This window comes from Diadema setosum, chromosome 20, assembly GCF_964275005.1.
Source record: "Diadema setosum chromosome 20, eeDiaSeto1, whole genome shotgun sequence".
Lineage (NCBI taxonomy): Eukaryota > Metazoa > Echinodermata > Echinoidea > Diadematoida > Diadematidae > Diadema > Diadema setosum.
The window spans coordinates 22,291,051-22,313,732 of record NC_092704.1 but is presented as its reverse complement, the minus strand read 5'-3'; the positions used below and the strand labels follow the sequence as shown (position 1 = coordinate 22,313,732).

Genomic DNA, 22,682 nt, shown 5'->3' with positions numbered 1-22,682 from the left:
TTCTGTCCTCTCTGTACATTGTCTGTGCTCGCAAGGACAATCATCGATTGGAATCAATACGGTCGTGTTCTTTTGGACCACTTTATATAAGATTATACTGAAACACTAAGTTAGCACATGACAAACCATGTACCAAGCAGTGGGTTAAGACATGATTATGATGCAATATTCCTTGTAAAGAAATAATAACCGCACCCATTTCATTTTAATAGGTATAGTTCTTACGGTCACAATATGTATTACTGTACAAATATTTGTAGATAGCATGACAAATCATGTTATGCTTTTGTGGTATTCCTCAATTCATACAGGAGAACCCCAAAATCGACATGCTAGTGTTCATCTGATATTATAATTGTTCTTACTAACAAAGTAATAAGCATAAAATTATTCTATTTTCAACGTGGTCTTTGAAGCAAGAGCATACCCCTATAATATATTTAAAAAAAAATGAATATAAGTTGAGGAATATCACGGTAAAGAATTATAGCGCATAACACGATATCATGATAGGAGGTGTTACGCACTACTTGCATAATGTTAAACGGCATACATGAGTGCGTACATGAGTGAAAAAACAATGAGAGATATGTTGTACCAGTAATAGGGGGAAGAAATAAGTGGCAATTGGTTTCACAAAATTTACTATTTCTAATAATCACAGCATTCAAAGAATCCGTACTCAAAAATACAGAGGAAAAAATACATTCAAGGTCCTGTTTTATGTTGACGTAATATGATGAAGAAAAGTGCACTCTTATACTTACAGAAAATGGAGATATCACGCAACAGTGGCAGAGGAGCTGAGACCGCAAAGGGAAACTACCGCCTGGTTAAACACGCGCGGAGTGTGCGGACTGTAGCTGATCGAATCGGCGGTGGATGTACAAATTACACTTTTTTTTTCCTTTTTAAATTTCGTCGGTTCTGCAGACGATCAACGCTCATAACGCTTCGATTTGCCTCCCTCTCTCTCCCTCTCTCCCCCTCTCTCTCCCTCCCTTTCTTTCCCTCTCTCTCTCTCTCTCTCTCTCTCTTCCCACCCTCTCTCTCCCCTCCTCCCCTCTCTCTTTCTGTTTATGTCACTCACTTTCTCTGCTCACAAAATCATCGATTATCTGCTAGGATGTGAGATCATCATGCAAATGCAACGCCAAAGTTTTTGTTTTTATTCATTCAAATCATATAGACACGCAGCTGACGCACTCCGTCTGAATCTTGCCCCACCCCCACCTCCCTTTTCCCATTTTTTCCAGTGACTAAATAAATTGACAATGTCGTACTTTAACACAGCTGGTACCATTTTAAGTACCAGATGTTGTATACTCTGTGTTCCACATAGTGGATTACAAGAGCCATGATAATACATGTATATCATACGTGGGCAAAATGAAAACTGATATTCCAGCTTTCTACAAGAAAATCTTTGCCTCTATACCCGCTTTTCTTTCATCTAGGCCATTGAGATGCAGTGTCATACAATGCCTACTGTCACACAGTGAGCCTAATTCTTTCCGTTGTCTTAGCCAGCATCGATAAACTCGTTGCACACGGTTATCGGACTTGTCGTGTACTATCCCTTTAGGGGAAATACAATATCTAGGAGGGGAAGGGGTACGCTATCAAAGTACATAGTGCTATAGTTCTATAACCTGATTTACCAGACAGTCAATGGGCTTAGTTATGTGAGGCATCTGAAGGGAAGCTTGTAGCATAATGTCCTCAAGAAGATACATTTGCTTTAATGAGTACAGTGAGGTAAAAATTTATAGTGATAATTCAAATCACCCTTGTGGTGCATCATTACCATTGTATTCACATTGCGTCTTCACGTTGTTCCACACAGATGATAGATGTTAAAGGGATGGTATAGTATCGGTTGAGGTGGGGATTAAGCTTTTAACTTTTTGACAGATAATTAGAAACCACTCTACGAAATGTTAAAAAGCATACAATTCTGAGAGGAATTCAAAGTTTATATGATGAAAATCCGTTTTAAAATGGCTGAGATATCTATAAACAAAGTGAAACAAAGCTATCCTATCTATAAAAGGTGGGACCCAACTTTTATTATGATTTCTTCGTTTTGGATATCTCAGCTATTTCAAAACCAATTTTCATCAAATAACCTCTGAATTCCTCTTAAAATTATACGCTCTTTCATATTTCATATAATGAGGTTTTCAATCATTTTTTTTAATCATCATCAAAAAAAAAGTTGGAAACCTTTATCCCCATCTCAACCGAAATTGTACCATCCCTTTAATACCGAGATCTTTGAGTTGCGCCTGGAACAATGTCGGCAGTAACGATTTGCAACAAAGCAAATCAGAACAGTTACTGATGTGCAACGAATAGAAAAACTTACATCCTCGACAGCCTCTGTGGTTACAGAAATGGCATTAAATGAGAAAACGAAATCAAGCACGTGGCATCGACTGAAAGTTTTATGGCAAGTAGCACCACCTCTATGCTTGTGCAAATATTAGGATAACATGATCAGAGGGTGTGTATGAAATTAGAAGAAGCAATCCCCCCTCCCCCCTTGAAAAAAAAGAACTTAATTATGATAAGATGCCGGGTGATTTTTGAATTTCTAGCAACATCGTTCGAAAAATTCATGTCGCAGTCCATGATTCAATATCAATTTTATATCCCTAGCTGTGAGCTCAGCGAGCATTTAAGAGAGAGAGAGACTCATTTACTCTCAATCAATTCGTATTTACCTTTTCCCGCGTTGGTCTTATGCGTCTATTTGCATGTAACGCATAACACACCTGTTGCCAGCACACGGTGTCGGAATAACGTGCTCTCGTAATTACATTCGCGAGAAGCAGCTTTGTGTGGATTGAGTTGGGTAATTGCAAGGTGGAGATACCAGAGGTAATGGTTATAATTGCACTGCACACTGAGTGAGGTGTGCATGTGTGGTAAACAGTTTAAAGGGGCATTAAGCCTATATGTACGTACGTATGTATGTATGTATGTATGTATGGATAGATAGATAGATAGATAGATAATAGTAGCAAGATAGAGAGGCAGGAAATACATATCATATATATATATATATATATTGTACATTTGAAAATAGATAGATAGATAGACAGATAGATAGATAGACAGTTATGAATTCAATAAATGCGGATCAGCGAAGTCAGAGCAAAATTGGACTATCGTTCAAAAGTTTTGAAATATTTAGCACTTGGTTATATCTTTGTGCCATTATTGCGGGATGAGAATACAATGCGTCATGTCACAGGCTGAGGTAGTGATGAAATTTCATTAAAGATTCAATGCGATTTTGTTAAATTCACCCCATTTTTTTTATTATAGGTTTTCTTTACATCGTTCCAATACTGTGACCACTACAAAACGAAAAACTTGAACAAATTCACAAATTTTAGATAGAATGTCCGATTGAACTAAAACTTTGTCACAGATGTGTTTTACTAATACTCCTGCACTTAAGTGAATCCATGTGTATTTGGGTGAATTCTCCTTTATGCTGATGTAAAACACACACACACACACACACACATATAGGCACGCACACATAAACACACATACACACAGCACAGTCGCACATACACACTCAAATACATCGTGTTACGAGATATCTAAGAATACCAGAATATTCAATTTAGAAAATTTCCGTTCAGATTTTCAATGTTTTCCTCATACTCTCATAATAAAAGTAGATTTGCGTTAAGAAAACAAAAATCGTGTCGTGAAACGGTAGGAATAATCAAGAGCCTCGCTACAGGAATCTTCTTTTTTCTCTGATTTCCTACATAAACGAAGAAAATTAATGTGAGGATGGAAGCAATTGCACGAGATTACAAGACGTGGAGAGTTGCTTCTCTGTGCCAGGGACTATGGACAGTGCTTACAACACGGATTTTGTGTGCCAATCAACACTTACAGTATACAAAGGGTTAATATGCAAGGGAAGACAAAAACAAAACAAAGACACAATGAGTGAGGCAGGGTGCTCAAAAAGGGATTTTCTTTTTGGTCCAATTATTAACTTTCTTTGAATTGTAAGGTATGCTTTTCACTGATGTGCTGATACTCGGGTAATTGGTACTACCAAAGAGGTATACCTCCTTGGTACTACGCATGTGAAACATGGATACAGGCACATTCACTCGCACACACACACACATACACATACACACACAAATATGAGCAGATTCCTTTATTTCAAATTGTTTTACATGTTCCTATGCGCTTCGTGTTTCTGCATGGAGTCTGTGTGCGCAACAGCCGCTTAAGTAGTAAGTATCTAGACTGAGACCACGATACCTGCATATCCATCCCCATTACACAGACACACACGCACAATCAAATTAACCCGCTTAGAAGAGATCCAGATATCCCCATAGACGCCGTACATGAACGTCTAGGCTCTCTCTAGGAGTGTTGGTGGCAATGAATCGCTTTGCTCTTTGCAATACGCCCTCATACATTGACCAAAGAAGTGCAAGTGGTAAGGCTCTAGGCAGTTTTGTCGTACCTTCACACACAGACACACTCCCAAACACGGCAACTGTGAGCATTGGACAGACACAAGGAACATCCCTGTTTGTCAGATGCTTGAGAAGAACTAAGACACTTTCTTATTCTGTTGATATATTTGATTTTATGATAAGTTCATAACAGGAAAACAGAATTGGACTTAAAACATCTCATCTAAACTGCCACAGAAATATTCGTCATCACAAGGATATCAAATTCTGAAACTGCCACAGAAATAACAGGCTATGAATGAAAGTGATCATTCCGGCAATGATTTTGTCGTTCTTTATACATACAATACGACATTATACACAACACGATGAATATTGACACAAATGTTTAGAAACTTTTCTCTTTTTCGGAGGCTTCCTTTCAAAATCCAACATAATATTTTACTCTCCGGAAATAGCCACTGTTGTAATCTTACATCAGCAATCGTCTTGTAAAAGGGATTTATAATTGGAATGGGATTCACTCACTCTTTACGGGGAAAGGCTATTGATTTGTTTTGAGAAAATCAAGCAAAATAACTTCCTTTTCTAAAATCCTTAATCATAATTAAGTCATGAAAGCGCAGAGGCAAAATTCAAATGTTTTAAATGCAAACACTGTTTCTTGATAGATAATAATTGCCGTGCATGGTCTAACATGATCTTATCAAATTTTCCTGTTACTCAGCGTCCTTCGTCTCATTGAGACGGTGAATGAAAGTGAAGTAGAATATTGCAAATAAAGCAAGTGTTAAAACTGCGTCACAAATTGACATGTTAATAAGAACAACACGTAATTTTTTTTTTTTTTGGGGGGGGGGGTCATAACTGAGCACTCTCATGATTTACCCTCTGTCGTGTAAGTTTCTTTCTCGTTGCATTAACACGGTCCTTTGACTCATCGTGTGAATGTAGACAGTTGTTATAAAGTGTCCTTGGCGCTTTTAGGGATTTTTGTTTCGCAGTATTCTCAAGTGTCTTTAAAGGGGAAGGCTAGTAACTGATCAGTGGGAATCAGTGGAAATGCTGGGAGATGATTGTTCCAATCCTTATGGGATTCATTCAAGAGTTCATTGTATATCTATTGTTGTGTGAAAATGATTTGCTTCAGAATGGTCTCATATTCAAGTAATGTGCAGTTTAATGCTTCCAGGTTAGCGTCCCTGGTCAGTGACGGGGCATTAATCTGCACATTACTTGAATATGAGACCGTTCTGAAGCAAATCATTTTCACACAACAATACATATACAATGAACTCTTGAATGAATCCCATAAGGATTAGAACAATCATCTAACAGCATTTCCACTGATTCCCACTGATCAGTTACTAGCCTTCCCCTTTAACCCTGTGAAATCTTTTGCATCCCCCCCCCCCCCCACAATCTGGAGTATACGCTGTTACTAATGTGGTCATCCATTTATGATCACCATTTGGTCGATGTACGGTTCGTTTTTCATTATACCTTTTATACTGCTTGGTAATGATTCACATCCACATAGATCTCCGTAGATCTTTTCACATGTTGGGCACATACCACTTTGAATGATTTCCGAGATTATTTTCCTTTTCTGGCCTCTATTGAATGACGTTAAATTTTCGAGATCAAAGATAATGAGGTTTCAGCAAAATAGACTTAAAATTCTATAAAGTGGATACAGAAACGTGATTTTTTTCCCCCTTTTTAAATTGTGGTCTCATGGACAGACACGGAATTAAGTGAATTGAGCAAATTTAGTTAGGGTCTTGTGCCGTAAGGGTCATGTATTGGTACAACATTTTGAGGCTCGTAATTTGGTCTACTATCTTGAGGCAAATACTGTCCTGATCGTGCAGGTTCATACGGCCTTGGTCTAACTTCTGAAGGCTCGTATAGTTGCGGCCGTACGTGTTGCTCGTACAGCTGTGGCCTAGTTTCTTCAGGTACGTATGGTTGCGGCCTCGTCTGTTCGGGTTCATATGGTCTGGGTCTCTCGTAATCAGGATTATATGGTATTGGTCTATTTTCAACAGGCCCATATGGCTGCGGCCTAGCCTCTTCAGGCTCATACGGTCTTGGTTTAACATTTGTAGGCTCGTATGGCGGTGGTCGTACCTGTTCGGGTTCGTATGGCTGTGGCCTGGTCTCTTCAGGCTCGTATGGTCGAGGTCTTGTCTCTCCAGGTTCATATGGTCGAGGTCTTGTCTCTTCGGGTTCATATGGTTGTGGCCTTGTCTCGTCAGGTCTGTAAGCTTGAGGCCTTGTCTCTTCAGGTTCGTATGAATTTGGTCTTGTTTCTTCAGGGCGGTATGGTTGTGGCCTTGTTTCTTCAGGCTCGTAAGGTTGTGGTCTTGTTTGTTCGGGCTCGTACGGTTGAGGTCTTATTTCTTCGGGTTCGTATGGTCGAGGTCTAGTCTCTTCGGGTTGATATGGCTGTGGTCTGGTATCTTCAGGTCGGTATGGCTGCGGTCTTGTCTCTTCAGGAGAGTATGGTTGAGGCCTTGTCTCCTCAGTTTCGTATGGACGAGGTCTTGTTTCTTCAGGGCGGTATGGCTCTGGTCTTGTCTCTTCAGGCTCGTATGGCTGTGGTCTTGTTTCTTCAGGTCGGTATGGCTGCGGTCTTGTCTCTTCGGGTTCATATGGATTTGGTCTTGTTTCTTCAGGGCGGTATGGCTGTGGCCTTGTCTCCTCAGGCTGGTACGGCTGAGGCCTCGTCTCTTCAGGCTCATATGGACGAGGTCTTGTTTCTTCAGGGCGGTATGGCTCTGGCCTTGTCTCTTCAGGCTCGTATGGCTGTGGTCTTGTTTCTTCAGGTCGGTATGGCTGCGGTCTTGTCTCCTCAGGCTGGTACGGCTGAGGCCTCGTCTCTTCAGGTTTATATGGAAGAGGTCGTGTTTCTTCAGGGCGGTATGTCTCTGGTCTTGTCTCTTCAGGCTCGTACGGTTGAGGTCTTGTCTCTTCAGGCTCGTATGGTTGTGGTCTTGTTTCTTCAGGTCGGTATGGCTGCGGTCTTGTTTCCTCAGGCCGGTACGGCTGAGGCCTCGTCTCTTCAGGTTTATATGGAAGAGGTCGTGTTTCTTCAGGGCGGTATGTCTCTGGTCTTGTCTCTTCAGGCTCGTACGGTTGAGGTCTTGTCTCTTCAGGCTGGTATGGTTGTGGTCTTGTTTGTTCGGGCTCGTATGGTCGAGGTCTTGTCTCTTCGGGTTCATATGGCTGTGGTCTTGTTTCTTCTGGTCTGTATGGCTGTGGTCTCGTTTCTTCAGGCCTGTACGGATGAGGCCTTGTCTCTTCAGGGCGGTATGGCTCTGGAATTGTCTCTGCAGGCTCGTATGGTTGTGGTCTTGTCTCCTCTGGTTCGTAAGGCTGTGGTCTTGTCTGTTCGGGTTCGTATGGTTGTGGCCTTGTCTCCTCTGGTTCGTATGGCTGTGGTTTTGTCTCCTCTGTTTCATATGGCTGTGGCCTTGTCTGTTCGGGTGCGTATGGTTGTGGCCTTGTTTCTTCGGGTTCGTATGGTTGTGGCCTTGTTTCTTCTGGTTCGTATGGCTGTGGTCTTGTCTCTTCGGGTTCGTATGGTTGCGGCCTTGTCTCTTCGGGTTCGTATGGTTGTGGTCTTGTCTCTTCGGGTTTGTATGGTTGTGGCCTTGCTTCTTCTGGTTCGTATGGCTGTGGCCTTGTTTCTTCTGGTTCGTATGGTTGTGGCCTTGTTTCTTCTGGTTCGTATGGTTGCGGCCTTGTCTCTTCGGGTTCGTATGGTTGTGGTCTTGTCTGTTCGGGTGCGTATGGTTGTGGCCTTGTTTCTTCTGGTTTGTATGGCTGGGGTCTTGTCTCCTCTGGTCCATATGGCTGTGGTCTTGTCTCTTCGGGTTCGTATGATTGTGGCCTTGTTTCTTCGGGTTCGTATGGCTGGGGTCTTGTCTCCTCTGGTTCGTATGGCTGTGGTCTTGTCTCCTCTGGTTCGTATGGCTGTGGCCTTGTTTCTTCTGGTTCGTATGGCTGGGGTCTTGTCTCCTCTGGTTCATATGGCTGTGGCCTTGTCTCTTCGGGTTCGTATGGCTGTGGTCTTGTCTCTTCGTATTCGTATGGTTGTGGCCTCGTTTCTTCTGGTTCGTATTGCTGTGGCCTTGTTTCTTCTGGTTCGTATGGCTGTGGTTTTGTCTCCTCTGGTTCATATGGCTGTGGACTCGTCTGTTCGTTTTCGTATTGCTCCGCTCCAGCTTGTTCTGGTTCATATGGCTGTGGTCTTGTCTTTTCGGGTTCGTATGATTGTGGCCTTGTTTCTTCTGGTTCGTATGGCTGTGGTCTTGTCTCCTCTGGTTCGTATGGCTGTGGCCTTGTTTCTTCTGGTTCGTATGGCTGTGGTCTTGTCTCCTCTGGTTTATATGGCTGTGGTCTTGTCTCTTCTGGTTCGTATGCTTGCGGTCTTGTTTCTTCTGGTTCGTATGCTTGCGGCCTTGTTTCTTCTGGTTCGTATGGTTGCGGCCTTGTCTCTTCGGGTTCGTAAGGCTGCGGTACTGTCTCTTCAGGTTCATACAGTGGAGGTTTTGTTTTTTCAGGTTCGTATTGATTAGAGGGTGATTCATAGGGTCTATTCTCCTCGGGGATTTGAGGTCGGTAAGGGGTGGTTTCTTGAGGCCTGTACGACTCTGCTAGTTCTTGTTTGACTTCCATTAGATCCTCTTTTAGGTCCTCAACGTCAGTTTCTAGATTGGTTGCTCTTCCTTCTAAGCTGACGATGTTTCCCACCAAAAGAGCAACTAGAACCAAATAATACAATCATGTAACAATGGGTTACGATCAAGAAAGTCTTTGAAATCTAGTATTTTGTTTCAACATCCACGAATGCAAATGCTGGGTGTTTCTTATGGTTTCTCTGCTATGTAGTTCGTTCTTCTTCATACAAATCACGTCTAATATGATTGATAGAAGACAATGTATGGACAAACGTTGAAGTTGTGCTCAGTTTATATGGAAATGTGCATCCCTATGACTTTTGTTCGTTATATAAGTTATTTAGCAGTAACTGACAGATGAGACGATGTCATTTACAGAATCTTGGGTGGGCAGCTTTTTTCTTCGTGAGCCTGTCGAAATGACTTGAAGAAAGATGAAAAAAAAAAACCTTTATAAAATATAGGACACGTATTTAGATTTTTTTTTTTTTTTTTGGCCACATACGTGATGATCAGGGTATCATAAATCAACACAAGTAAACATGTATTTGCTTTGCACAGGTCTTTTAAGCGCCTTTTTTGCAGTCATGGACAGACAGCGAATGCCACCGTCATGTTGTCTGCTATAAATAGACGATGAGTTCAACAACAGAGAGACATGACGGCTTCATGTGACCGAGTGTATCACAACTTAATCGTTATGGGAAACCATTCATTCAACTCCATAATGTTGCATGATTAGAGTGCTACATGAGTGAATGATATTGTACAGTCCGACCTCTCCTATCCGGACATGTTGGGACCGGCGCTCATCCGGATGAGGGATTTGGCCGGATATGTGAAACTCAATGTTAAATACACGCAGCTGCCAAAGAACGATCGCCTGTACCATGCCCTGGCATAATGAAAAGTTTTCTGTCTATGTTCTTGCGGTGATTTGGGAGAAGTGAATGTCTGACTGCATGTTATTTTAATACATGAATATTTTGATGTAAATGTATATTAATTGTGTTGGGAATAATATGTAATTCATGTGAGTTTGTGTAGGAATTTTGTTTTAGTTTGACATCCCCCTTTTCCGCATAATTATTAGCTGAAAAAAAAAAAACATGCAGAGATGGCATCCGGTTGATAGAGAGATCCGGATAGGGGAGGCCGGATAGGAGCTGTCAGACTGTGTTTATGAATTTGGAAATGGATTGACCGGTGTAGCGTTTGCTTGGATCGCATTCGAAGCGTCAGTTAACTGCATTCGAAGCGTCGGTGAACTCCACAGAGACAAAGACTAACCTTCATCGGCAATGATATCAACTTCTGTCCGTAGATTCGCCAAGCTCTTTTCGACGTCCTCGAGGCCTGATACAAGGAAATTTGCGCGTTTCGATAAACAGTGAATTAACTTTCATAATGCACCACTTTGCAAAAGAAAAAAAAGGCCCTGTTGCATAAAGAGACGAAATCCAAGACGAATCAGAAAAATCCAACACGAATCAGAAAATCAAAAATCAAAGTCATGTATCAGCCAATCAGAATTGAGTATTCAGAGACTTATGTTTCATTTTCTGACCTATGTTTCATCCCACTTTAATTCAACACGGCCTTTTTTTTTTTAATTTACGCATTCCTCCATTACAAATATTATTCTTGACAACCTCACGATTGCGTCCAACTCAATTTGTATTGATACTCAAATAGTAGTATCATGCATTTAAAATGACTAACAGTACGCCCTTGGAGAAAAAAAATAACATAAATATATTTCAATACCATGGTAGTAAAGCGACTTTACGAATTTCGTGCAACAACTTTTGTGTTTCTTGTCTTCTATAGATGTTGTACGTGATTTCGTTTTTCACAATTTGCGGAGGCAAGCCTTGTGTCTAAGCCAGCTCCTCCGCCCCCTCAAAAAAGGCACAGAGATTTATGTGTTAAAATGTATTTGATGTATGATACAATTCATTAATTGTGCACATTATTGCAGTCATATTTAACGACCACCCTTTCTGCTCTAGCTGGAAAACGGCGAAGGTAGAAGACTTTTGCCGAGTTTGATGGAACAAGATGTTTTCAACAGTATGAAGGAAAACCCTCGTACTACTACTTCTCATGTTCTTCTGGTATCACATGAAGTTGATTTTCACTGGTATTGAGGAAGTCAACTGGCGGCTGAGAAGAAAAAACCAACTAACCTGTAAATGGGAGCTGGACGAACCCTAGCGGTAGCCTGCAGTCAAGGCCACACCCCCGAGGAAGTGGACAACATTTCATTTCACCTGGACAGTCGCCATCGTGGAAACAGGCATCGATGCAGAGATCAATGTCGTTGTCGTTGCGCTCATAAGTACCCGGATGCGAAGGACAGATCCCGGGCTTTACTTGACCTGTTTTCCAAGACAAAAACGGAAGCAGAATGGCCATGCTATTTCTTCTCACATGGTATTTCTACCTAGATAGAATGCTGGTTAAATAGTTGTTAATCATGCGTATTCTACTTATCTTTGATCTAATGTTTATCCCTAAACACCATAGATGGAGAGGCATTAAAGAAGACCTCCAGATTTTTTTTTTTTACTTTTGTATTAAAGTATCTCTAAATTGGTTCTGCTTGGTAAAGAATTTCAGAATTTATTGTGTATTTTAAAAACATTCTTCTTTCTCAACCCAATGAGAAAGAAAAATGTTTTCAAAATTCATAACAAATCACAATAAAGGAAAATGATAACATAGCAGCTTCACGTATAAGAATTCATAATTGGGTGTTCAACGAAGCACCACGAAAGAAGAAAAGTATGCTTAAATTCTACCCGAGTTGATTTGTTAAACAAGTGGTATTGTAAAGGAATCATATTACTTATTATATTATATTTGCATGTGCTAGCATCTTAATGTCACCATTATTGTTCATTATATTTTTTTTGTGTGTGTTTTCCAGAGTATTATTTCATCTGCTCAAGTAACACAATAAACTCCACAAATATGTACATGACACTATTGATTTATGTACTACCTGACGTGAACTGTCTGGACAACCTCTTTAATGGAGGGTATGCATATTTTTCAGGGACATCCGGGAATTCTTAGAAGTTTTGCTTATCTCATTTGATACGGCGCACGAAACGTTTTTGTTTTGTTTTTGTGGGAGCGTGACACTCTCTGTGTTTTGGTATAAATCTCTATATTCATCGTTGAGCCATTACAAGACGTGATTGGAATCGATTTCAGTGGTGATGGCAGGAGTCCTTTCCGACTCACTTTCAACAGGCGACACGCAGTCGTCTTCATCCTCCCCGCTGCCGCAGTCGATAACGTCGTTGCATCGATGGTAGACCGACAGGCATTCTCCACTCAGGCAGGCAAAGCCATCTTCTGAGTTGCATAGATCTGAGTGTACAAACAGAACAGTTATTATTAGCAGGTCGGTCGAGAGCAATAACCTACCATTCTGTGGGGCCTTTATAACTAGCCACAGATCGCCGTTGGTGGGGTACGACTTTCCCAACAAACCAGCGGTATCGCATTCTTCTTGGAATGTCAGACATCTCGTTTAATTCTCCGTGCGCCACACTCATTTCCTGTCCATTGGTTTATGTGTGAAATCCGTGAAATTTCCTGTCCATAGGTTTATGTGTGAAATCCTTGCATATTTGACTTATTGGCACAAAGTTTTAAACGATTCATTATGTGAGGCTAAAAGTACTTGTTCTCCAGCATACGTCTTGACGTCAGCGTTAGCTTTGCTTTGATAACTTACGTTGGAATAAGGAAAAGCTGAAGATCTAACATGTCTTCGTGATTGCTTTAATCGCCTAAGTTTTGATTAGAAAATACCTACTTTTATCTTTCCGCAACATACAGCTACATTGAAGTAACACATGATTCAAGATTTTATTCATTGCCCAACAGATACCTTTCCACAATCTATGTCAGCCGTGAAGTAACACAAAATGGAACTAAAAGTCAATTTCCGCAGTGTGTAGCCCGAGTATAAATCTTTTTGCTCGCAAATCTACAGCGTTCAAAACTGTCCGGAAAGAATGCGCGTTACAAATCAAAGACAAGCTTATCATTGGATCGTACTTCTTATTTGCCTGCATAATTATCAAAGCTTACTATGAGATGTTCAAGAAACAATTTCGCAAATTTGCATAGCCGACGCCTAGCTTTGCCTTGGAGAAAATTCTGTAATCGCATGCAGGCAATATAGGAATAGTAGGAAATGTGACGCGTGTAGTTTATTATCAAAATAAGATATAGGTTTATGACTAAAATGTTGTTGCAACGGCAGAATCGCGATAACTTACTGAATCCGCACTGGTCAACCGATTCATCTGACCCGTCGGGACAGTCCAGATATCGGTTGCACACCAGACTGGAACTTAGGCAGCCCCCGTCGTCACACTGGCAATAAAAGTATGATGAATCCCAAAATACGTATCAATATAATGCCCTTGACAACTTAAACAGCTGTTACCAGATGGTGTGATAGAGACTTAAGAAGTCGGAGTAAAAGTTCAATGTGCCCACACATTCATTTTTACTCTGATAATGGAAGGTTATAAAATCAAAGCTAAAACATATTTCTCTGTACCAATATAATCCTCTTCAGCATGAACACTGTTCCCTCTGAGGACTATCAATCCTAGATTTCTAGGGACCAATTTACGTATGTGGGTCAAGAGGGACAAAGCATGTAAAATTAGTGCAAAATGGATACGCGCTGGACAGAATTCAGACCTACAATTTCCTCTTTGCCGAGCATGTTTATGCTTAACGTCCGAGTTCCCGTTGCTAGAAATGTGGCGTTCAAAGACAACTCGAAAAATCAACTGCAAGTCCCCGATACACTGCCATATCGCACGGAATTTTTCGTTTACGCGCAACTGAAAGGCATTGTGTTCGTTTGTTGTTGGTTTTTTGGTCGCACATATCCAACACAACTTTGATTAATAAAACGTTAAATTGTGTTTGATTTAGAGTAGCCAATTTGTTTGTTTGTTTGTTCATTTCCATCTAAGAAGATAGCTGGATAGCCCATATTCAGCTACACCAAGCTAGTCTTCCATGGGGTCCAGTTGGATGTGAGGTGGGACCACTTCACCGAGTTAAACAGCCTGCTCTTTGCGATGAATGAATGAAGCGGGATCTTTTACGTGCATGAGTTGTGACTCTCTCATACATGGGACCTCCATTTTATGTCCTATCCAAGGGACAGTGTGTTTTGCCTCTTGCTAGAGGGGACGGTATGCTTACACACAACATTGCTCAGTCCAGACTCGGGTTCGAACCCGGGCCCTTAGTATCGTGAGGCAGACGCGCTACCGACTGAGCCAACTCACCGCCCAATTAAACTGTTGGCATTATAGCAACAAGTCTTAGTTACCATCATTGTGCTGATAGTACGCGTATAATCCAGAACAGGAAAAGACCCTTGGGAGTTTTAATAAAGATCAGAATTTTACTACTTTAGGCTATAAGTCATACCACATAATTGATAGAGGTTAGTAGGTTTTGGGTTCGGATCTTGGAAGAAGAAATGCAAATAATTTTCGTTGATATGAACGTTTAAGAAGACTTAATGTCTCATTAGACCACAAACACATTTGAAAGGGGAATACAAATTTCGTCTAAATGACTTTAAAAAATCTGCGACCTCACCTGAAACTGGCCGTAATTGCACACGTTCACTGTGACGCAGCTGCCCGGAAGCTCGTCGGCGTTGCTGTACGGACAGTCGGCCTGTCGAGAATGGATCCGAGATAAATGGCTATTCATATTGATAGAGATAAAATCCTGTAAAATGTTGATGTCTTACCATAGCCGCCACTGGCAATACTTTTTTTTCCAGTTCCCACTAAAACTACATATTATAGGGAAATTTTCCAAGCCCCTGCAATTTAATACTCTCGACATTTATGCAGTCTGAATGCACGCAGCCGAAATTCCAGTTCCTGTTTGCCGTGCCTCCAATGGCGGCGTTTGCATGCTTGTTTATTTTGATGCCCATGCGCACACCTGATCCAAACTTCCAGTTTGGTCGCCAATGTGAACGGACAAACAAACTTCCCTAGGAGTTTTCGAAGTTCAACATCGAGAAGTTTTGCCAGTGTGACTGCGGCTATATTATAGTCTTTATTTTTACACCACTTTTCCTCGAATGGAACCATCTTGTTCATCATCTTTCCCTTTTCTCATTTGAATAGACGGAAACGTATCCTGAAATGTTTTTAGTAAAGACTAGCAAAAAAGCGTCGAGAATTGATCTTATAAGCAAACTTTGTTAGTTGTTTCTTGTTATCTGAAAGGCAAAGAAAATCGGTTTGTTCATAACTGTAATTCTCTACTGTGGGTAAGGACATGTACAGATCTGCAATTCTTATATTCCCAATAATCGATGGGTTCCCATTGTACTATCAAATAGGGAGCTTTAGATTTTGACGCGCGGATGTCTGAGCCGACGCTTGCGCTGGACTTTCCCCTTTCCCTGCGTCGTGTTGAAAAGTAGCTTTAGATTACTCTGAGACGCAACCTATAATCATAAAAAAAATAAGATGGCGCCCCCATATGATCGGTGCATCAAGTAGCTCTCTACGTCGTGAATTGAGCGGACGTAAAAATAGCCCAGAACGCGTAGTGAAAAACTCAGACGACGCAAGCTAGAAATAGATCGACTTGATGCGCGTTTCTGCGCATGCTCAGAACATTTTTTTCCTCTGAACGTCCCCGTCGCGAAAATCTAAAGCTCCCTAGATAGCTATTTGCAAAACAACAGTTACAACTTGCCTTTCCATCGCATAACAGCGTTGACGATAAGCAGGCACCATCAGGACACTCAAATGACTGTGGTGGATTGCACACAATGTTCAGGGGCTCGTTAGGGTAGTTTGGCGTCTCCTCCACCGGATACACTGCGGTTGGCACTGGATACGGCGGTTCGGACTCGATAGGTTGTGGCGTGGTGGGTGGAACAGGAACTTCGGTGGGATAGGTGGTCGGGTAAACCGGGTAAGACGGGTACGTTGGAGGTCGGATGGGAGCAGGAGTGGTCGGTTCTACCACTGGACACTCGGCCAGCGTCTCGTCCTCTCCCCCGCTGCAATCTGCATAGCCGTCGCACTTGTCCCAGGCAGGAATGCACTCGCCGTCCTCGCATTCAAACTGCCAGGGTAAACACTTGATTTGTGGGCAGCCGATCTCGTCTTCACCTGGCGGAATGGATGAGAAACAGAGATGTTGACAGTTTTCCGTGTGTTTCTTGACTTGTAAACAAAACAAGGCCTGTTTAAGTCTGCTTAAGAGAGTTGTCCAGCTATGATACTGACTGCTACTTTATTTCCCATTTTAATAGTACTCTATGAGGTTTAGTGTGTATGGCGTTGTGATATTCTTTTCAGATATCTATGTATGGTATTCTATTGTCAATCCAGACCCCTCTGAAAACCAGCAATATCGTTGCTGGCAGGATTATCCAGCCGTTTATTATTCTATGCAACAGGTATATTATCCCTTTCAATGGATTTCTTGGCAGAAAATTAGATGCAACACAATTCAATAAACTCCTTGTTATAATACAGTTGATATTGTGACTGAACATGTTTTAAACGAGTTGTTTGACATTTATCCACATGCTTAAAATTTACTTTATGAATCCAACACTTTCAGTCTATTCACGTGTTCTCTGTCTTACTCCTAAATCGCCCTCCGCTTTCCCTCTTTTGTCCTCTTTTCTCTTTTAGCTTTGATATAGGTACGTACAATTGTAGCCAAATACTTTTTTTAATCATTCGTATACATCTTTTGTATTTGTTTTATTTTAGCACTGCCTGTCTTTTCATCTGTATATAGAGGACGCCATTGTAAGCAGCTGTGAAAAGGAATGGGCCTACCTTGTAGTCTTTTTAACAAAACGTGATTGAAGATATCGATAATCCTCCCCCTCCCTCCCATTAGAAGCCGAGGAACATTATGTATGTATGTATGTATTTGTGTGTGTGTGTGTGGGAGGGGGGAGAGTAATTGTTTGAGGTTGGTTGCGTGAAGGGTCAACCCCCCCCCCCCCAGTATCACTTAGTAATATTTCACAACAAACGAGGCTCTACGAGGGCAGAGTTACCTAGCACTGGACAGTCGATTTCGCCGTCGCAGACGACACCACAGACTCCTCCATAGCGGCATACAACCGAATTCGTGACGTCACACTGTGGTGAGGGCGTGCCGGGACATCTCGACTCGTCTGACTTGTCCATGCAGTCCACCTGGAAATTGTGCCAAATGAGCTGATTTTGACGACGCAAAAACTACTCGTGGCAGACATCATTGGTGTAACCTCATGATGTACCATATAAGTAAAATACTTCATTGTATCTTTATTGACGAGATTATTGTGGAACGTAAGGGAATACTATACAGAGTGGAAGTCACGACAACTTACTATTGCCTGGTTACAGTTAAATCCGGAAAGACTTTTTAAACTCTTACTCTGCCTTTAGCCATAACAGACAAATCAAGATTTAAAAATGAAATAACACTATGTAAGTGACACGAATATTCCACCATTAGTTCACAACCATCTATATAAATTATTTGAATACAAGTTAAGATGGGCTTACACTTACATATTCGGTGATAAAATCTAAACTGGAACTTTGAATATTGAAAGGTTGATTCTTAGAACCATAATTGAATACCATGACACCATGACATACCATGACACAGTAGTCAGGTAGTAGGGCGTGCAGATGAGAAGGCCGTTCACAAGCGTGTTCAATACAACTCACATTGTTTTCTTTGTAACTGGTAACAAAATAATCAAGTACAGTAACCTGTTCCTATTTATGATCATACTATGAATATTTCAGTACGTTGAATCCAATTTGTATGCAGCACTTGTTGTTATGTCTGGAACGCGTCTTGCAAGCGGGTTGGCCTTCGTGAACGACCTGCGTAATATAGAACTATGCCTAAAAATTCTAATAGTTATGTAAATGAATCGGCCTCTTACCAAGTTGTTGCATTCATACGCCTCTGGAATACACTTCCCGTCATCGCACTCGAATTCGTCGTCGCCGCAGCCGCATCCTTCCTCGTCGTCGCCGAGGACGCAGTTAGGGTAGTCGTTGCAGCGGAGTTCGCCGGCGATGCAGATGCCCGATTCGAGGCACTGGTAAGACCCAGGCGGGCACAAGATATTAGCCGGACATCCCTCCTCGTCCTCGCCGTTAGGACAGTCCGACACTTGTCCGTCGCAGCGCCAGAAGTCCGGGATGCAATTCCCGTCGTTGCACCTGAATTCATCGTCGTCACAACATTTCTGCCCTTCGTCTTCGCCTATCGACAAGACAATGATATCGACCGTGTGAACATAAAGCATTGTTCACCTGCTCCTGTCCACTAAGTCGTGCAACAATCTGGTTTTTTTTTTTTAAAAATTGATCTTTTAACATAATAATATTTGGAACTAAATCACGTATACACTTTAGTTTTCCTCAGCTAATTCCTTTCGTTAATCGTAGTGATGCAAGGCAGATGTGTAATTTGTTCGTGAACAAAAGAGAATCTGGAAACTGATACAAAGTTATTTGCTATTAATGTAATTTTGACGAATTCAAATTGTATGTGGAATTTTTGCTACGTGTCAATACGGCTTCTTACGCATAACTGAAAGCAATAATCGCGGTCGAGGGAACATGTCCCAATGCAGAATTATCTCGGAAATACAAACCCCAGAATCCGTGGCATCCTTCTATCAACATCGGGCTAATAAGACGAGTTTTACATCTTCGATACGTTTGTCTTTAATAATATCATGCGTTCCCCTCGCGACTCAAAAGATGTTTCACATCTGAGGAACACGTTACCTGGTAGTTTTCAGAGAATAGGAGGTCTAGTCGAAATTGAATCGCACTCTGTTCGTGTGTTTTAATAATGGATCACTTACCCCCCGGGCAGTCTGCGATCCCGTCGCACACGCGATATGGAGGCACGCACGAGAGGTCGTCGCACTGAAAGTACCCCTCATCGCAGCTGGTGAGTGGTTCCTGGCAACCTTTACTCTCGTCTTCCTCGTGCGGGCAGTCGGCCTGTGAAAGGTATTCAAGAAGAGTGAAGAATTGGAATTTTTTCCTTCTTCATTTTTCACCCTTCCCACGCCATTCCCCAACCTAAAATAGGACAAGAGTAGGTAAAAAATGTGTAGTTTCATTCTGCAATTAGCTACATTTATTTGCTTGAATCAAACGGTATTAATAAAGAATGAATGTCACTCGTAATTGCTTTAATAGCTAGATTTACCGGATCATAATGTCGGACAAAAACATCAGTGAACATTGTGATGGCTACGTTTAATAGTGTTGTTTGCATGAGGCCCTAATAATGTACATCTGATTAACACACAGCTTAATTCTGTTGGTATCACTAGTAACTAAACATCGTAGCACGCTACAATGGTATATGTCGTGGATTCAAAAGGGGAGAGCAAAACTTAGGCCTATATGGTATACCTGCCCGTCGCAGACCCACGGTCGAATGATACACGCCCCCGTGTCGCACCGGAACTCGTCGGCGGCGCACACGTTGTTCGCGCAGCCGCTCTCGTCGGCGCCCGACGCACAGTCTTCGATCATGTCGCACTTCCAGTACGCCGGTATGCAGCGGCCGCCGGGACACATGAAGCGACCGCTCTCGCACTGGTTCGCCAGGCAGTCCTCCTCGTCCTGGTTGGGAAGGTCCGGGTAGTAAAGCCAACATGTAGCAGGTTGAATTCAGTGCATTGCCAACAATTTTGATGGACGGGTAAAACGAGGAGTCGCAATTGTAAAAATTGCTAAGAGTGATAACGTTATCCGTGCAGAACTGTTGCTAATAGTTTTGATAGCAGCAGTAGTATAGTGGAAATGGTGTTGGTGATAGTGGTGATAGCAGTTATAGAAGTAGAAGAAGTAGTGGTAGTAATAGTAGGGCCTAGTAGTAGTAGTAGTAGAAGAAGAAGAAGTAGTGGTAGTAATAGTAGGGCCTAGTAGTAGTAGTAGTAGTAGTAGTAGTAGTAGCAGCAGCAGCAAAAGTAATAAAACCGCGGTAGCAGCACTGACATGACATTATTAGTCACTGTTAGTATCGCAATGTAATTATTTCATTGTATTGTTTAAATGATATACAAAATATAGTTTTTAGATTATTGTCACTTATCTTGGTGGTGTATGTAAAAGTAATTTTACTAGTTAACAACAGTATGATGAATATGATTGTTATCAATATCATAATGTCGTATCACTCTTGTGTAGTAGGAAGTAGTAGTAGTAGTAGTAGAAGTAGTAGTAGTAGTATACAAGTAGTAGAATAGTAGAAGGTCACATGTGAACACACGCGGGGTAAAAAAAAAAAAAAAAAAAAAAAAAGCCTAGCTCGTAACGAATTTGAATTTGAAATGAGGGACTAACTTGGACTTGCTCACCCTTCCGTCCCTGCAATCGTACGTTCCGTCGCACACGAACTCCGTAAGCAGACACGACCCTTCGGGGCACAGGAAGCCCTTGCACGCCACGGCCGCGCACGCTTCCGGCGTCTCGTCGTACGCGTCGAGCGCGCAGTGGCTGACTCCGTCGCAGACCAGGTTGAGCGGGATGCAAGCCCGGCTGGTGTGGCAGCGGAACCCGTGGGCGTCGTGTCCGGGTGGAATACAGTCTGTGAAGGGGGTCAGAAGAAGCCGCAGAGAAACAGAGCAAGACAGACAAACAAAAATGATTAACGGATACAATTACAAAGTCGGAAAGTGAAAATATTATAAAGACCCATAGGCCTACACTTATTACATGTCATGCATGATCTAAACAACAACCAAAAATGTTTCATCGGCACGACTTCAATAAGGGAAAATCTTATATAAGGCGGGTTTGTTTTTGTTGTTGTTGTTGTTGTTTTATTGCAACAACTGCTTACGTTATCACGTTTTAACATAATGTGATATTTAAAGTGAATGTTACTGGTCCATTGTAGATCCTAGTGAGACGTAAACTGAATGGTATAGATTTAGTTCTTGAAATAAAAATTTGTTATACATAGGTCCTACTGTTTAAACGTTGCTGGTTTTGATAGTTGAGTACTCGAATTCAAATTCATTAGCAATGATACGACTGCTCCTTTTTCTCTTCGTTGAGGAACGATATGGTAAAGAATATCCTCAAGGCAAGAAAACAATAGCCGCTCCGTTCCTTTAATCAGCTTAGATGTTCTTTAAAAAATACCTTTGAATCAGTGAACGTGTCTCATGCCTATGCGACGACATGATTTTCGCATTGTACACTTACACTTTTCTTCTTATCCCCGTACACATTTAGCACATACTTCTGTACTTGTCAAATGGTAAATTTACAACCCAGTGCATCCAGAAGGAAATCACACAATATTTCTAACTCAGTATCTTGTGGAATTTACTGAACAAACTAATACTTACTGCCGAAGGCGTCTCTTTTGCCCAGGTCTAAGTTGTCTTCGTTGGAATTGGGCCGAGTATTTAGAACCTAATATTGAAATATTAAGAAAATATTGAGGTAAAAAAAAAGGACCATCGGTTGCGGTAGCTGGCTGTTACCAAGATTTCTGAAGAACGTTGGTCATGCATGAAGACACGATACTCGATATAGAGAGCTTGACAAAATTAGGTCTTGATTTGGTGATTTTTGTTTTTTGTTTTCCTTTGGATTTGATTTGACTTTCACACTTGCTTTAACGTACACAAATACTCATGCACACAGAGCACATACACGCACGCACATACACGCACACACACACACACACACACACACACTGTTTACACTGACACATAGGCACGCCCTAAGCAAATTGACGCTAACAGATGCAGAAACGTGTAAATGTATAGGTTAAATCTATTATCTAGTCATATCAGCACGAGTTCTAATTCAATATATGTGCCCAAGAAATTGTTAAAGTTTAGCTTGGTCACTGCTCTAGATCTAGATCTAGACCTGTAATGTAAAATTTATTCCAAATATAGTTTACCATGTGTGCCTTGATGAAGCCATAAATTTACTTTGGATCGTGCATTGCAAATAATTTCCGTCAAGATTACCTTACGCAGAAAATGTGCTGTATATTAGAAATAAATTAATTTTCAATTACACGATAGACAACGCAAGCAAATTTGTTTGTCCTGTATATCGTTAAAAAATGTGTCATTCATCAGCGAAAGAAATCATCATATAAAATGGCTACAGAATAACATCAAAGGCATAACAAAGCAACCCAAAGGTGACTATCAACTTACCGCAGTTTTCTTAGGTGACCCGTACCACCTCACAGTCCTTTCAACCGGTTTCCCTTGCGAAGAAGAACCAATTATCAATAGCACTAATATCCTCAATATGCGACTCATGGTTTCCTCAATCTTTGAAATACACAGCTTTGACGTTGGTCAATTACTACAGCTGGTGAATTCTGATCACACAACACTTGATAAAGTGTTCTTCTGGGCCTCGAAAAGTCGCTAAAATCTCCCAAGACCCAATGTACCGTT

At 41.5% G+C, this 22,682-nt stretch overlaps 1 protein-coding gene across 1 annotated transcript; it reads right to left on the bottom strand.

Annotated features, from left to right (window-relative positions):
- Positions 1-6,239: 6,239 nt before the first annotated feature.
- Positions 6,240-21,533, bottom strand: LOC140243505 (uncharacterized). Its single transcript, XM_072323176.1, has 13 exons — positions 21,494-21,533; positions 20,604-20,833; positions 19,654-19,866; positions 19,092-19,233; positions 18,156-18,481; positions 17,268-17,409; positions 15,938-16,359; positions 14,813-14,893; positions 13,459-13,555; positions 12,410-12,538; positions 11,347-11,538; positions 10,448-10,513; positions 6,240-9,241 (listed from the first exon to the last, which is right to left on the bottom strand). Exons 1-13 carry the CDS (start codon positions 21,531-21,533, stop codon positions 6,246-6,248), a joined length of 5,076 nt encoding a protein of 1,691 aa, XP_072179277.1. The 3' UTR covers positions 6,240-6,245.
- Between the last annotated feature and the right edge of the window lie 1,149 nt (positions 21,534-22,682).

Bases quoted from the DNA above. Each gene is read 5' to 3' on its own strand.
- LOC140243505 (XM_072323176.1), bottom strand. From the start codon at position 21,533: ATGCACTGGGTTGTAAATTTACCATTTGACAAGTACAGAA. The intron at 16,360-17,267 runs GTAACTCTGCCC...CCATTCCGCCAG, and splicing joins AATCGACTGTCCAGTGCTAG to GTGAAGACGAGATCGGCTGC. The intron at 10,514-11,346 runs GTTAGTTGGTTT...TCCTTGTATCAG, and splicing joins CGTCCAGCTCCCATTTACAG to GCCTCGAGGACGTCGAAAAG.